This window comes from Hippopotamus amphibius, chromosome 1, assembly GCF_030028045.1.
Source record: "Hippopotamus amphibius kiboko isolate mHipAmp2 chromosome 1, mHipAmp2.hap2, whole genome shotgun sequence".
Taxonomy (NCBI): domain Eukaryota; kingdom Metazoa; phylum Chordata; class Mammalia; order Artiodactyla; family Hippopotamidae; genus Hippopotamus; species Hippopotamus amphibius.
The window spans coordinates 154,907,391-154,921,663 of NC_080186.1; the positions used below are offsets into that span (position 1 = coordinate 154,907,391).

General features: G+C 44.1%; 1 protein-coding gene across 4 annotated transcripts in view; it reads left to right on the plus strand.

The window, feature by feature from the left end:
* DPYSL3 (dihydropyrimidinase like 3) overlaps positions 1-14,273 on the plus strand; it is a 110,778-nt gene that overhangs the window by 75,059 nt on the left and 21,446 nt on the right. For all 4 annotated transcript variants that reach the window (XM_057731834.1, XM_057731808.1, XM_057731826.1 and 1 more), the window contains 5 exons: positions 3,671-3,759; positions 8,107-8,291; positions 10,778-10,942; positions 11,525-11,586; positions 12,491-12,571. In XM_057731834.1, coding sequence (XP_057587817.1) covers positions 3,671-3,759; positions 8,107-8,291; positions 10,778-10,942; positions 11,525-11,586; positions 12,491-12,571 — 582 coding nt within the window. The remainder of the gene's footprint in view (positions 1-3,670; positions 3,760-8,106; positions 8,292-10,777; positions 10,943-11,524; positions 11,587-12,490; positions 12,572-14,273) is intronic.

Genomic DNA, 14,273 nt, shown 5'->3' on the forward strand with positions numbered 1-14,273 from the left:
TCCATGACTTCAGACAAGCATGTTCCGTAACCAGCGAGGTCTGGTTTTATGTGGCTGGGGAGGAGTGATCAGTCATTGCATCATTCTTCAATGCCAAGTCCAAGACTTGCCTTTCATATGCTTCTGTGTCTGATGACTGTTTGCCTGGTTGTCCTTTGTAGTAGATCCCACATGCATGGAAAGTTAAAATTAATAAAGCAGTTTTATTAACTGCTTTAATAAAAATTCGGGGCACAAGCTGAGGACCCCCAGGAGCAGCATTTGCTTGAGCTCTGTAAGTTGTGGTTTTGATATCTCTGCACTACATGATCAAGGCAAATAATAATATTAAAATTATAGTCCATAGGGCAGGGGTTTTATTACTCCCATCTCTGAAACCTACACCAGGCCTACAATTCATCTTTGTGCTCTGCTTAGTTTCCTGATGATTGAGTCAAGATTTACTTCATTAGCATTTGAACACTTTTTAATGATACCATCCCAAGGATGTTAATTCCACTTGGGTCACCTCTTACTATCCCCTTGATGTACAAGAGGCCTGAGATAGCTTTTGCCCTTTTGTTGGTATTTGACGCTTGTTGAAGGAAGTGATGCTCCCCAGTGGTTCAGGACTGGATGTCCCCAGGCAAGAGGATGGTCATGTTTCATGGCTGGGCTTAGTTCAGGCAGTAACTGCCCCCTTTCCCAAAACCAGCTTACTTCAGCTCTTTGCTAGAAAGATAAAGAACAAAAGAAAAGCATTGCGCTGTGAGAGGGAACTCTTACAATCACCAAGTTATTATTAGTATGAAGCTCCTGCTGGAGAAGGTTTTGTCGCCTTCACAGACACACAAACGGTGTCCGGGGCAGTGGTTCCTGGTGCTGATCTGTGACTTGCTGCTGGGCTGCCTGGTGGCTGCCTAAGAGCCATTTATAGAGCTTATAAAAGACAGATTTGTTGGCCTAGAACAGGGCCTGGGAATCTCTATTTTTCTAATATGCACCCTCGTTTGAGAAGCACAGTCCTGGGACTGCCTCATATAATTTTGCAATTACTGTTAAAACAGTAGATTACAATAGCCTTCAATTTAAAAAAATTTCTTTCCTTAAACATCCAATTTTCTGACCACATAATTTTCTGACTCAGATGACCTTTCTATCATTCTGATATAATATAACCTCCTATGTCCCACCCTTCAGCCATTCATTTGACCAATATTTAACAGCTGTCTAAGATGGGCCCCAGGAAATAAGGTAAAAAAGAACAAAAGACACATAGTTCTAAGACTGCCAGAGTCTTTGGTCTAGCCAGGAGACCCTAGAACAGTAAACCAACTCTTGTAGAACAATATCACTGTTTCAGCTACAGTGGGAGCAGGTAGAATTTGCTGAAAAGTCAGGTAATGCATCCTAGGGGAAAAACCTTTTGAGTGAGGCTTGACAAAGGAGAGGATGGTTGTCAACACCAGGTGAACATAGGAGAAGGCAGAGAACATCTTTGCAAAGGCTTAGTGGCCAGAGAGCCTGATAGGTGGCAAGAACTACATACTTCTTAGTTTTGCCACTGTATAAAATACAAGGCAACATGTGATAGAAACTGACAGAGTGGACATACTGACAGAGACCAGCTTGTGAGGGGCTTGGAAATCACGTGTGGTGGGAGTTTGTATTGGACCTCATTAACACATCTTATTTGCCGTATGTGTAGGTTTTTCCTCAGCATCTCATTGATCTGTATCTTTAAAAAATCCTTCCCCTTGACAGTACAGTATGATGAAATTTCTTATACTCACGCAATACCTTGGAAGCAGGAGAGACTAAGTGGTAGTTGGCTATATCCCTGGTGGAGCCCTAGCTTCAATTCTCATTTTCTGGCGCTGTTCACACTTTTTGATTTCCTAAGCCAGAAGTCAGCCTGTTTGTGGGGCTTCCTTCCCCCATTAAACCTATGTCCTTTTTGAAAGGCCTACCTCCTCCCTCTACACTGATCTTTTTCAGGTTTTCAAAGAAACAAAACTTCTTGCTACCACAGGGCCTTTACACACACTGTTCCCTCTGTCTGCAGTTCTCCATGTAAATTGATTTTCCCCAAAAAGGTCTTTTCCAACCTCTATTTAAAGAAGCCCCACTCCCCTGTAGAACTTGATACAATTTTACATTGTGACACTTGATACAATTTTACATTTTTTACTTATTGTGGTGACTTTATTTCTTTATTGCCAGACTTCCCCTTGAAGTTCCATCAGGGCAGTGACCTGGTGTGGCTTACTCACAACTGCATCCTCCCCACCTATTTAATAATAAATATTAGATATTTATTTGCTGAGTGAGTGGATGTGTGAATAATGGATGGATGGATGGATGTGTGGGTGGAGTTGAAGTCTGTATGTTGAATTCTTAACAAACTGTAGCCCACCATTGTTTTTCAAGCTGCATTTCCACTCAGCCAGGCTCCTAGGGATTCTCTTCTCCCCCATGAACCCAACAAAGCTACGTCCATCCTTCATGCTGTGGTCTAAGCTCCATTCATTTAATGAAATCTGTGATCTCTAAAGCTGACAGTGATTTGTCTCTCTCCTGACTTGTACATAAAATATATGTTTATATTTTGTTGATTATCTCAGAGTGTAATGTGCCTTGTTTCCAGTTGGATCACTTATCTAAACTTCATTAAGTTATAATTTTTAAAAAGACTTTTCTCATGAGAAAAGCAATTTTTTTTATAATAAAAGCAAAAAAGAAATATGTTTCAGGACTTTTCCTGGTGGTACGGTGGTTAAGTATCCACCTGCCAAGGCAGGGGACACGGGTTCAATCCCTGGGCTGGGAAGATCCCACATGCTGCAGAGCAGCTAAGCCTGTGTGCCACAACTACTGAGCCTGCGCTGTAGGGCCCAGGAGCCACAACTACTGAGCTCACATGCTGCAACTACTGAACTTGTGTACCTAGAGCCCGTGCTCCACAAGAGAAGCCACTGCAATAAGAAGCCTGTGCACCACAACAAAGAGTAGTCCCTGCTCGCCACAACTTGAGAAAGCTCACGCAACCAATGCAGACAATAATAAATAAATAAAATAAATAAATTTAAGAAAAAGAAATATGAGAATGTGAGAATGTGAGAAATACTGAGTATAATGAAGCAAATATGAATCCTGCATAATTTCTCCACCTTGAGTTACACATTCAACAACTTTGTGTGCATGTGTGCGCATGTGTAAGTCTCCTGAATTTTAAACATAGCATGATTCCCCTGTCATATAAAGACTGTTTTATTGTATGCCTGACCCTGAGTTCTGTTTTTGAGAATCGCTATTGAGTGCCAACAAAATACCGGACAGGCACTGTGCTAGGCACTGAGGTAGATATCATCCCACTTTGCATTATTTAGTGCTTTCTGGAAAAAGATAATATAAAGAGTGTCTTCCCTCGAGTATCTGTGTTTCTGAGTGGCTATGATAGGTTGCAGAAGCAAGAGGTGCAACTCCAGAATAATTTGAATTAGGGTCAAACAAGAAAGACTGGATCCCCATCAGATATACCCAGCTCACATACTGTGCACTGAACACACAGACGTCTTAAGAAAATGGTTCCTGCTAAGCCTCTAAAGCAATGAATTTGGGGAACCTCAGCAGACCACTCTTCTCTGAAATGCTAGCTGTGAGAATGACTCCTGTTTTCCTTCTTTTCTAGAGTGACCGTCTTCTGATCAAGGGAGGCAGAATCGTCAATGATGATCAGTCCTTTTATGCTGATATTTACATGGAAGATGGCTTAATAAAGTAAGTATGTTGTACCCTTTGCTTTATCTTTTGAACTTCCTTCATTAGAGGCTCAGAAGGAAACTTGCTTCTTTTTTGCTTACCAGACCATTGCTTCTGTGTGTTTCATTTCTTCTTCTCCTTAAAAAAAAATGAGTCTTTATTTTAACCCTTCAGTCTGGGTGCACATAATCCCTTAAAAATGGGAGCTAGCCTTAGTTCACTTGAATTACATGAATGAAGTGAAAAACCTGAATTCAGTCACCCCCTTTGGGCAAGCTGCATTGATGGGCACTCTATGTGTCCTGGAGAAGTGGGAGATGTCACCACTGTCCTTAAGGTCACTGAAAAACATCCACAAATTATAGCACCCTAAAAATACAAGGCCTAGTGTAATAGGTACCAAAGGAGTTTAAATGAGGATACGTGATTTAGAAGTGAGCAGAGGAGAAATCCCTTCAGAGGAAGGTTTTGGGGTGGAGAGGGCATTTAAACTGAACTTTGATTTATGTAGGACTTGGATGGGCAGAGTACAGATAGCACATACATTTCAGGCAAGATTTCTAAACAGATACTTACTATACAAAATGGTTTGCTATTGGATGCCTGTAAGCAGCACAGCCAGGTAACCTTTATGTGCAGCTTGCTTACATAGTGACCTTTAAAAAAGGATGTGATTTACACATAGCCATTCATCACATAAAGCGGGGTACTTCCCTACACTGATAAGATATTGTATAAAACTGGTGTATCCAACCCATCATATGAGCCATCCCTGGCCTCGTTCAGTTTTATTTTTATATTATTCAGTTTCATCGGCTAGCTTGAGATTCTGGTTATAGATCTCTTATTTATCTTTGAAAACTTGACTTAGATACAACTTTCTATAGGCGGACATTCCTTATCAGCCTCTAAATCTAGGCTAGCTTTCCCTTTGATGAGCTTTTACAAATCCTGTGCTTTCATCAATCATAGCAATTCAGACACTGCTGGCCCTTTTAGAGCAAGGACCATATCTTATTCTTCTCCATATCTGCAGCACTTAGCCCAGTACTCAGCACATAGAAACTTTTGTAAGAGCTACCTTTTATTGAGTCTACAGTATGTGCCAGGCACTGTGTTAAGCGTTTTACATGCCTTATCTCATTGAATCTGCCAGCAATCCTATGAAGTAAGTACTCTTGTTACCCTCTGTTCAGAGGAGGACAGATGAGAAGGACAAACAGAGAGAGTAAATAACTTGCCAAAGATCAACATGTTAATGCATTGAGTGAATGGATGGATGAATGAATAAAGAAATGCAAGAATGAAGATATTTGTGCTTAGTAGCCTTGCCAATGTGCATAAATACTTTTTCACATTAGAAGTAGGAAAAATGGAATTATTAGACAAGCCAACCAAGGTCAAACAGTACTTTCTTCAAAATATGAGCCACAAGTAATTTTATATTTTTCTCTTAAGTTACTGGGTATAGTCTGTGCTCTGGAGGAAGTGTGTTCCCTCATTTAGAGATTTCCAGAGTTGGAAAAAAATTTAGTACCTAATGCTTCTTCCTCATTCCAGAGCTCATGGTAGGGATCACTAATTGATCACAGAACTTTTCACAGTTGAGCCTTAAATACAGGCTCACAATTCATTGTCACGCAGTGATTCGGGCATCTACTACCACAGCTGAATACATAGACCAAATCTTCTTTACCATCTCTGTTAAAATAGACTGGAAGGCCACTTGCCAAGGATATTGTAGAAGGAATTTAACCATCAGATGCGTGTGTTGGTGGTGGAGAAAAGGGTGTAGAATGTGATCTTCATCCAGTCCTATAATTTGATGTATCTCCGACAACATTCTTGATTCACAGAGCATAAACACAGAAAGAATTCCCTCCAGTTTCCACAGAGTTGTTTGCCTGTGGAGATAGATGGAGTGCCTGCTATGTGCAAAGCAGTTGTCTCAGGCACTGGACGCGTACTATGTCACGTGCTATGGTAGATATCACTGGGACCCAAATCATTGTGCTCTCCTCTCCCAAGGACCTGACATTCTTTTAGTGGAACTGACATGTCACAGATAATATGCAAAGCACATGACATTACCAGATAATATCAATATCAAGTATTAGTAGAACAGATGAGATCCAGAGGAAGGAGAGGGCTATTTGAGGTTAAGATGGTTATTGATTATAATAGCTGATAGTTACTGAATTTTCATGTGCCTAACCGTGTTCTGTGGGCTTAACACAGATTAACATTTAACAGACCTATGGGGGAGGCATTTTTATGACATTTTACAGATGAAGGAATTGAAACCTGGTGACGTTAAGTAACTTGGTTAAGTAAGTCGTAATGCTAGTTTAGCAGATCCAAGATTGCAAATCCAGATAGCCCACATCCAGGGCAGAGCCACACTCTTAATTATTAGACCTGGCTGTCAGTAGAAACTTGACCAAGGAGGAGAGAGAGACGCTAAGCCTTCAAGAATTAAGGTGACCTTGATTGGCAGTGGAGAAAAGGGGGGAAGGCATTTCTGTTTCAGACTGAGTGTTATGCCAGTTGTCACAATGGGTGGAAACATACAAACATAGACACAACCAAGCCAGGCAACTCTTCATGCCCTTGGTTCACAATTTCCCTTAGAGGTGGATCAGTGAGGGAGGCAAATGGGAACACCCTGGCCAGGGTCTGGACTAGAATGGAGTTACAATCAAGGCTGCCTTTTTTCTGCAGTTTGTGTTGACTTGTGATGGCTCTGGAATGGCCCAGTGGTGATGTGGTAAGGGTGAACTCTTAGAGATGTCAGGAAGACTCAGTTTCAGCTGTAGAACTTAGATTTTGTCAGGCCACTGGTAGACTTCTTCCTGCCCCAATAGAGTGTCTTTCTTGGCTGGCTATGCACGAAAGCAGAAAGTATTCATGCCCCTGGCCGTGGGGTATGTGTCCCCAATGTAGGAGAGGGCTCATGATAAGAGGCTTAAGAATAATAAGTCTGCCTGGAATTAACTGGATGTTTCAGTCAAGGATGTGAACTAAGCAACATTGATGGTCTGCGAGGTTACGTTGTGCTAGGAGGAGCTGTGTTTGTCATTTGTCTTGTGTAGTGTGCCCTCGCTGTATTCGCTGGCTTCCTCCTCACCCGAGTCTCCCCCTCTCTGCCTCCCTGGGATGCTCTGAAGCTTCTTGGGTGAAGCTGTGTCTGGTAGAGGTTGTCATAATCACCTTCCTTGGCTTGAAGCTTTCTACAGAGATGCTGGCCACACAAAAGCAGCTGGTGTAGACATCTGCATCTTTGCCTTCCTCTCTGAGAATCTGCCTTCAGTTGGGAGTGACGGATAAACTGTCAGGGAAGGATGGACTGGGAGTGAAGACTGAGGTGCAGAATGCCCTGGACAGATTCCACTTGTTGCTAGGCACACAGATGAACCCACTTAGAGGACAGCAAAGGTCACACACCTGTTCTTTGAAATGATTCTTTACCTCCTTCATTCTCTCCTAACAGTTCATTATTTTACAGCCATTCAATCCTTCTGCAAATGACCCTTAAATAAAGAACAAAATGAAAAAGATAATAAAAACAGGTATTAAAACGGGTATATACTACCAACTGTAAAATAGATAGCCAGTGGGAAGTTGCTGTATAACAAAGGGAGTTCAACTCGAGGATGGATGATGCCTTAGAGGACTGGGACGGGGAGGGTGGGGGGGAGTCAAGGGAGGGAGGGAATACAGGGATATGTGTATAAAAACAGATGATCGAACTTGGTGTACCCCCCAAAAAAATAATAATAAATAAATTAAAAAAATATATTTATTACACACCCTATATTCTAGACACAGCTAAACCACCAGGGTTACAGTACTAAGCCAGGAAACACAGTCCCACCAAACAGCATATCAAATTGTTTTGTGTCTATAAAAATTATTTTCTGGATGGACCTAGAGATTAGCATACTAAGTGAAGTAAGTTAGCCAGAGAAAGACAAATATCGTATGATATCACTTGTATGTAGAATGTACAAATTGATACAAATGAACCTATTTACAAAACAGAAACAGACTCACAGACATAGAAAACAAACTTATGGTGACCAAAGGGGAAAGGTGGGGAGGGATAAATTAGGAATTTGGGGTTAACAGATGCACACTACTATATATAAAATAAACAACAAAGGCCTACTGTGTAACACAAGGAACTATATTCAATGTCTTGTAATAAAAAAAAAATGTATACCTGTCTTTGTTTCTAGATTGCTAAGCTTGTGAATCACTTGCAAAAGACTACTTTGATAAACATAAGTTATAGTGTTTAAAATCCTTATAATGCTGTGCGTGGGAGGTCCTTTTAAATTGCTGGTTGTTTCCCTGTCTCACCAGGCAAATTGGAGACAATCTGATTGTCCCTGGAGGAGTGAAGACCATTGAGGCCAATGGGAAGATGGTGATCCCTGGAGGCATCGATGTCCACACTCACTTCCAGATGCCGTACAAGGGAATGACCACAGTGGACGACTTCTTCCAAGGGACCAAGGCCGCCTTAGCTGGGGGCACCACCATGATCAGTAAGTCCCCCGACTTTACACTCTTGTGTAAAGCGTGCAAAGGGTCCCAGGAAGTGTGTTTAACTAACGTGTTAACTGCAGTGCTCTCTGTTGGTAACTTGTACACGTCCCCTTGATTCAGTTTATAGACTTTCTGCCTGATGGGACCTGAGAAAAGCTGGTTATAGTGCGGACATTGGCAGCTCCTGTAACTGCATAGCAGAGATTCAGGAGGCTCGTGACCTTGAAAGCAGCTGTCCTCTCCATCTGCCTTACAGCAGGGGCTGGGTATGCCGTGGGTGGGGAGTTAGCACTTATCATCTCTGGGCCAGTCCTTGGGGAAAGTGGATTTAAAAAGTTGTGGATCGTGGGCAAAGAGTGATTTCAGAACTTCCAACTTGGGTCTGAGGCAGGAGGGGCAGAGAGTACAGGCAGAGCAGTGTGAAGGGCTGAGAAGCATCCCAGGGAGAATGATAACGAGACTTGCAGTTCTTGAGAACTTAGGAGGCTTCACTGGCAGTTAGTGTTATTTTGTCTGTGCTGTATTTTGACCAATTCATGTCTTTCAGATTGGGCAAGCTGGGGGTTTGTTTCCCTTGTTTTGTTTTGTTTTTTCTAGTGACTCTTGCAGTTCCAGCGAAACCTAGGGAGTTGCATGCCATTGGATTACTGAACAGATAGCATTCCAGAGCACTCCTTCCTGTCCCAAAGGAATCCCAATGAATTGGCTCCCATCCCAGCCCTGGCCCCCACCTTGGTCAGCAAGAGCACTGTTTACCACTGTATACACACCCCCAAGAACTCAGAACAGCCTGAGCTGTAAACTTATTCACTGTCTTTTGCTTCCTTTCAGCAGGAGCAGTAGCAGGGTTCAGCTTCAGCTAGTTGGGTGTGGAAACCCAGGAAAATTGCATCAGGGCCATAAAAGGTGCAATTCTGGGAGACCAAAGCCTTTCTTCAGCCAGAGAGAGGAAGCCAGCTGACTTCTCGGCAGCTGGCTGCCTACGAAGGCCCTGGTGTGGGTCCAGGAATCAGTAACATAGCTCTGTGCCTTTGCTTTCCGATAAGTGCACTTGGGCTGCCTGTGCTAGAAGGCTGAGGAAATGAGTGATCTTGGCCTGGGTTTTTGCCATTGGACAAAGGAGCTGGACTTGTTCAAAATCCTGGACATATGCATTAGGCTTGGGCTTCTGCATTAGGGAAGGAGCAGGAGGAAGGCCACAGTTCCACGTGAGAAGAGAGGAAAGCATACAGGAACCACAGGAGTGTACATGTCCTTTGTAGACAATTTAAAAACCCTAGGTATGCAAAAAGAAAAAATAAAACGTAACTCCCACTTCACTGTCACAGTTTGGCTATATATTTTTTCTATTCAACACACATAGGATTGTAATAAACATACTGTGCTTTAGCCTTCTAATGTCACTAATATGTCACAGATATCTTTCCATTAATTTATTTTTATTCTACCAAATTTTAAATGGACTTCTGACATCTGTTTTATGAAGGTATCACAATTTATGTATTTAACCAAACTTGCCTATCGTAAGACTTTGTTCCCAGCTTTTCGCTTACAGAAATATATAAATAGTGGCAAACATCTTGAGAACCCAGATTTTGTATATAGCCATGTTTATTTCCTTAGGGATAATTCTTAGGTACAGGAATAATTGTTGAGTTTAAGGTATGAAAAATGTCAAGGTTTTTGATATACATTTCGAAATTGTTCTTAGGAAGTTGCACCAATTCACCCTTTCTCTTGATTGCCATGGAGAATTATGAAAGTATAATTTTTGCCTTATCCTCACCAACCTCACCATTGGTATAAATGTTTTTCATTTTCAAAATATTTTCCACCATTGCAGGTACTGCAAGAGTAGGTTTGGGCCTCAAAGAAACCGTATTCTTGACGAAAAGTTTACACGGAAATACGATCTGTGGGTCCAGAGTCAGGTTCACTTAACTGATACCAGCTCTTTCCTACGGCAGAAAGCACGAGGCTTCCCTCTCTTGTGTCCTGACGTGACTTTAAAGCCCCTCCTTCTTCCCACAGAAGGGAGTCTGACTTTGATCACCAGCAGTGACTCCCACAGTACTGGTAATAATGGCACACAGTAGGCGCTCATCAATTGATGGCTAACATTTATGGAGCACTTACTATCTGCTAGGCATCAAGTGAAGCACTTCCCATGCATTTTCCCATTTAGTCTCTTAACAAACTTAGAAGGAAAGCAGTGTTACCCCTGTCCCCAACCCCACTTGGTGCCCGTTTTAAGAATGAGAAAATTGAGGTTTAGAGAAGCTAGTAATTTGCCCAGGATCACATAGCTAAGTGACAGTTGAATCGTCAGCAACCTTGAAACTATCCAGGAACCCTTTGCAAGGTTAATCTTATGCTCAAGCAATAGAGACTTTGCCATCATAGCTAAGCAAGCAGGAGCAGACCTGTACAGAGGGGACCGAAGGCTGTGTCAGTGAGTCGCCCACGCGGGGCCTCTGTTGTTCAGTTGACCACGTAGTGCCCGAGCCCGAGTCCAGCCTGACGGAGGCCTATGAAAAGTGGCGGGAGTGGGCTGATGGCAAGAGCTGCTGTGACTACTCCTTACACGTGGACATCACCCACTGGAATGACAGCGTCAAGCAGGAGGTACAGGGCCTCATCAAGGACAAAGGTGAGCCTGGACAGCCTTCCTCCCTTCCCCCTTGCCTGTGCTTCCCATACTGTCCACTCACTGAGTCGCTTCTGCATGCTGGGACCCTAGAACCTTGAGCACGAATGCCAGATGCAAGGGGTACTACTATGAGCCAGGCACGTCATGCCATCCTACATATTCTTTACAGGATCCCCAGGAGATGGGGATTATTATCCTTACCTTGCAGTTGAAGAACCTGAGGCTCAGAATAAGTAGCCCAGGGTCATAGAATTAGTACACAGTAGATCTACCCAGAGCCTGTGCTGTGTACCTCCGTGCGATACTGCCCATTGTACAGAGGAAGAAACTGAGGGCAGGAGAGGTTGACATTTTACATAAGGTCACACAGCTAGTACATTTGAAATTAGGAATGTTTAGTCTCTCTCATTTTGACTCCAAAGACCCAACCATTACTGTTATATATAAGAATAGCATCCTTGGAAAAGGCTAAGACATTTCTGGGAGCAAAGATGTGTTCATACTCCAGCGGGAGCACAGGATGCAGCAGGGTCGTGATAATGTTGTCTTCCTCCTGTCTTCCCTCCCATCCCTCTCTTGCAGGGGTGAACTCCTTCATGGTTTACATGGCCTATAAGGATTTGTATCAAGTGTCCAACACGGAGGTAATGACCTGTTGCTGTGTGGTTTGGGGTCTCCGGGTGGGTTTCCTGTGGTTGCCGGTGACCTTGGCTCTTTGCACATGAGTCACTGTGGTCAGTGTGGGAGGCCACTAGGCAAGAGAGCTTCTTGAAGTCCTCGCCGTCCATGCTACATTTTAAATAAGGTAATGGGCAGGGTGCCCAGGGCAAGGCAGACGGGGAGCTAAAATTTCCACTGGCAGCAGCTTTCTCAGAAGGACGAGAGGAAGGGCGTGTCTAAATCTCCATCTACCAAACAAACTCCTCTCGGGAGCTCAAGGAAAGTGTAAGTGCTCAGCCTTGTGGGATTAAGGAGGGCTGTCTGCTCTTTGGGGTCATCGTACCAGCTTGCCTCTGACTCTCTCCCTATGAAGTGCATGGGGTGTACTTGTTTTAGACAAATCTCAACTTCTCAGAAGAAATACAAAAAGTGAATTCCCATACCTTCTGCAAGGAGACAAAGGGAGGTCTGCCTTGAAAGGCTAAGAGATGGAGGTTTCAGCTTTTGGGTTAGCTTCTGGCCAGGCTGCAGTGCCTTTCAGGAGTGTTAAGAAGGATTCTGAAGCTCTATCTGAGCTCAAAGAGAAATAATTCCACTTAAGGTGTGTGCAGGAGGCAGAGCGGAGGGGTTAGTATCACTTTGTTAGAGGTGTGCCCTGTCTTTCTAGGAGACACGATGGATGCTTTATATAGACAGTTTCCTAGAGTTCCTTTGGACTAGCACTCCTCTTTGGGTGTGCACATTTTAGTCTGTATTTCTGCCCTAGTCACTTATTTCCTCTGGTTGATCCCATTTATTTTAGCTCTGGCTCTAGTCATGGGCCCTTGCAACAGGGTTGCTAAAAGCATCATGTCTTGTGAAGGTGACAGAGACTCATTTCTGTTTCAGCTGTACGAGATCTTCACCTGTCTGGGAGAGCTGGGAGCTATCGCTCAGGTGCACGCCGAGAATGGGGATATCATTGCCCAGGTAACACGGCACGGCTCCCTGCAGTGCACTTGCTGCTCAGGCAAGGGTCTGCCTCCCACTTATTTTCTCAGTTCTTCAGTGTTGCCAGAACTCTCAATATGTGCCAGGCACCCTCACAAGCACTCTGCTAAGAACAGAACCTGCCCTCAAGGACCTCACAGTGTAGGAGGAGGAAATAAGAGGGCAAACTGACAAGCAAGAGAGAAAATAGAAGATGCTGTAAAGCAGAGAGCAGGCTGACCATTCTGCGGAATCAGAAAAGGCATTCTGGCAGAGGAGGTTTTCAAATTGGGCCATTTAGTGGAAGAGCATCGCTGATACTGTTTTGAAAATGAGTCCAAGCTACGTGACAGGCTTCGGCCTAAAGAAAAACTCTAAGACAGCATTTCTCGGAAGCTGGAAATCTGATCCAGGACTGCAGAACTCACAGCCTTAGATAATAAACAATTCAGGTCTTGTGGGGATCAGACGTCCCACTGGTTTCCTAGAAATAACATTGAGAAACCTGAGGAAAGAGTGATGAAAGCGAGGGCCCCAAGGCCCAGATTGATCATTTGTAAGGAAGCTGAAAGCACTTCTCTCTCCTTCTCCTGGGTTGCTTAATGGGCTAGATGCACAGATGTGTCTTCGCCAGGGTTTTGTTTATCTCGGAAGTATTCAGGATTGGCTTCCGCTAGGAGGAGGCAGCCAGCAAAGAGTGTCAGCTCTCTCAGTCCGTTTGATAACATTAACAGCAAGAAACTGGTATTCATTCTTTCTAAGAGTATTTCCTGAGTGCTTTGTGCCAGGCACTAGGGCATAGAGGGAAGCCAAAACAGATGCATTGCAGAGTTCTTGAGTGCTCGGGCTGTGCTTTAGAAGTTGTCTACGATGTGGTGAATGTGGTCGGCAGGAGTGTGGGAATACGTTGAGGCCGACCCTCATCTCAGACCCATCAGCTTCTAACAGCAGGTCCCATTTGGGGAGCACTTACTGCTGTGCGCCGGGCCCTGGTCAGGGCTCTTGTATATTCCCATCTAATCTTCACCCAACCCTTTCAAGATGGCGCCCAGCCTCCTCCCTGTTTTATAGATGAGAACATTGAGGCTCTGAAGGATGAGGTCGCCATCCCAGGGATCACAGCCAGTAACTGGGAAAATATAATCTTAGGTTCTCAGGGGATGTACCTCAGTGGGCATCTTTACCCAGAGATGGTGGAGAAGGACACCGCTCCACCAGTCCAGCTGCAGGCTCCCGGAGAGGCAGCACCCTGACTGTGCAGGCTCCAGCTGTTAGGATTTCAGACTCTCAGTGTTGTCTCTCTAGTGGAGGAGGTGAGCTAAGTGTGCAGTTTCCACTCCCTTATGACCAAGGAGGTTAATTAGTCAGGCCTCTGACAGCCTTCTTCTACATCCCCCGCACACCCAGATAATAAAATCGTTTTCCAGAGAGGCTCCAAATGCCTTGCTCCCATGGGAGGCATCCTGGTAGTGACGGAGCTGTCACTCCTTCCCATCCTCCAAGGTTTCAGTGCAGCAGCCAGATGCCCCAGCCCTCCCTCCAGATGCCCTGGCAACCAGACTCCCTGCTTCTTCATCCTAGACTCCATGGAGGCAAATGGGCTCCAACTCATAGTCCCTTCCCAGCTTCCTTTTGTGGCTTCTTAGCACAGAAGCGTCTCTGGTTCCACTCCCCCCACCCCCCCGCCCCCGTTGGGAAGATC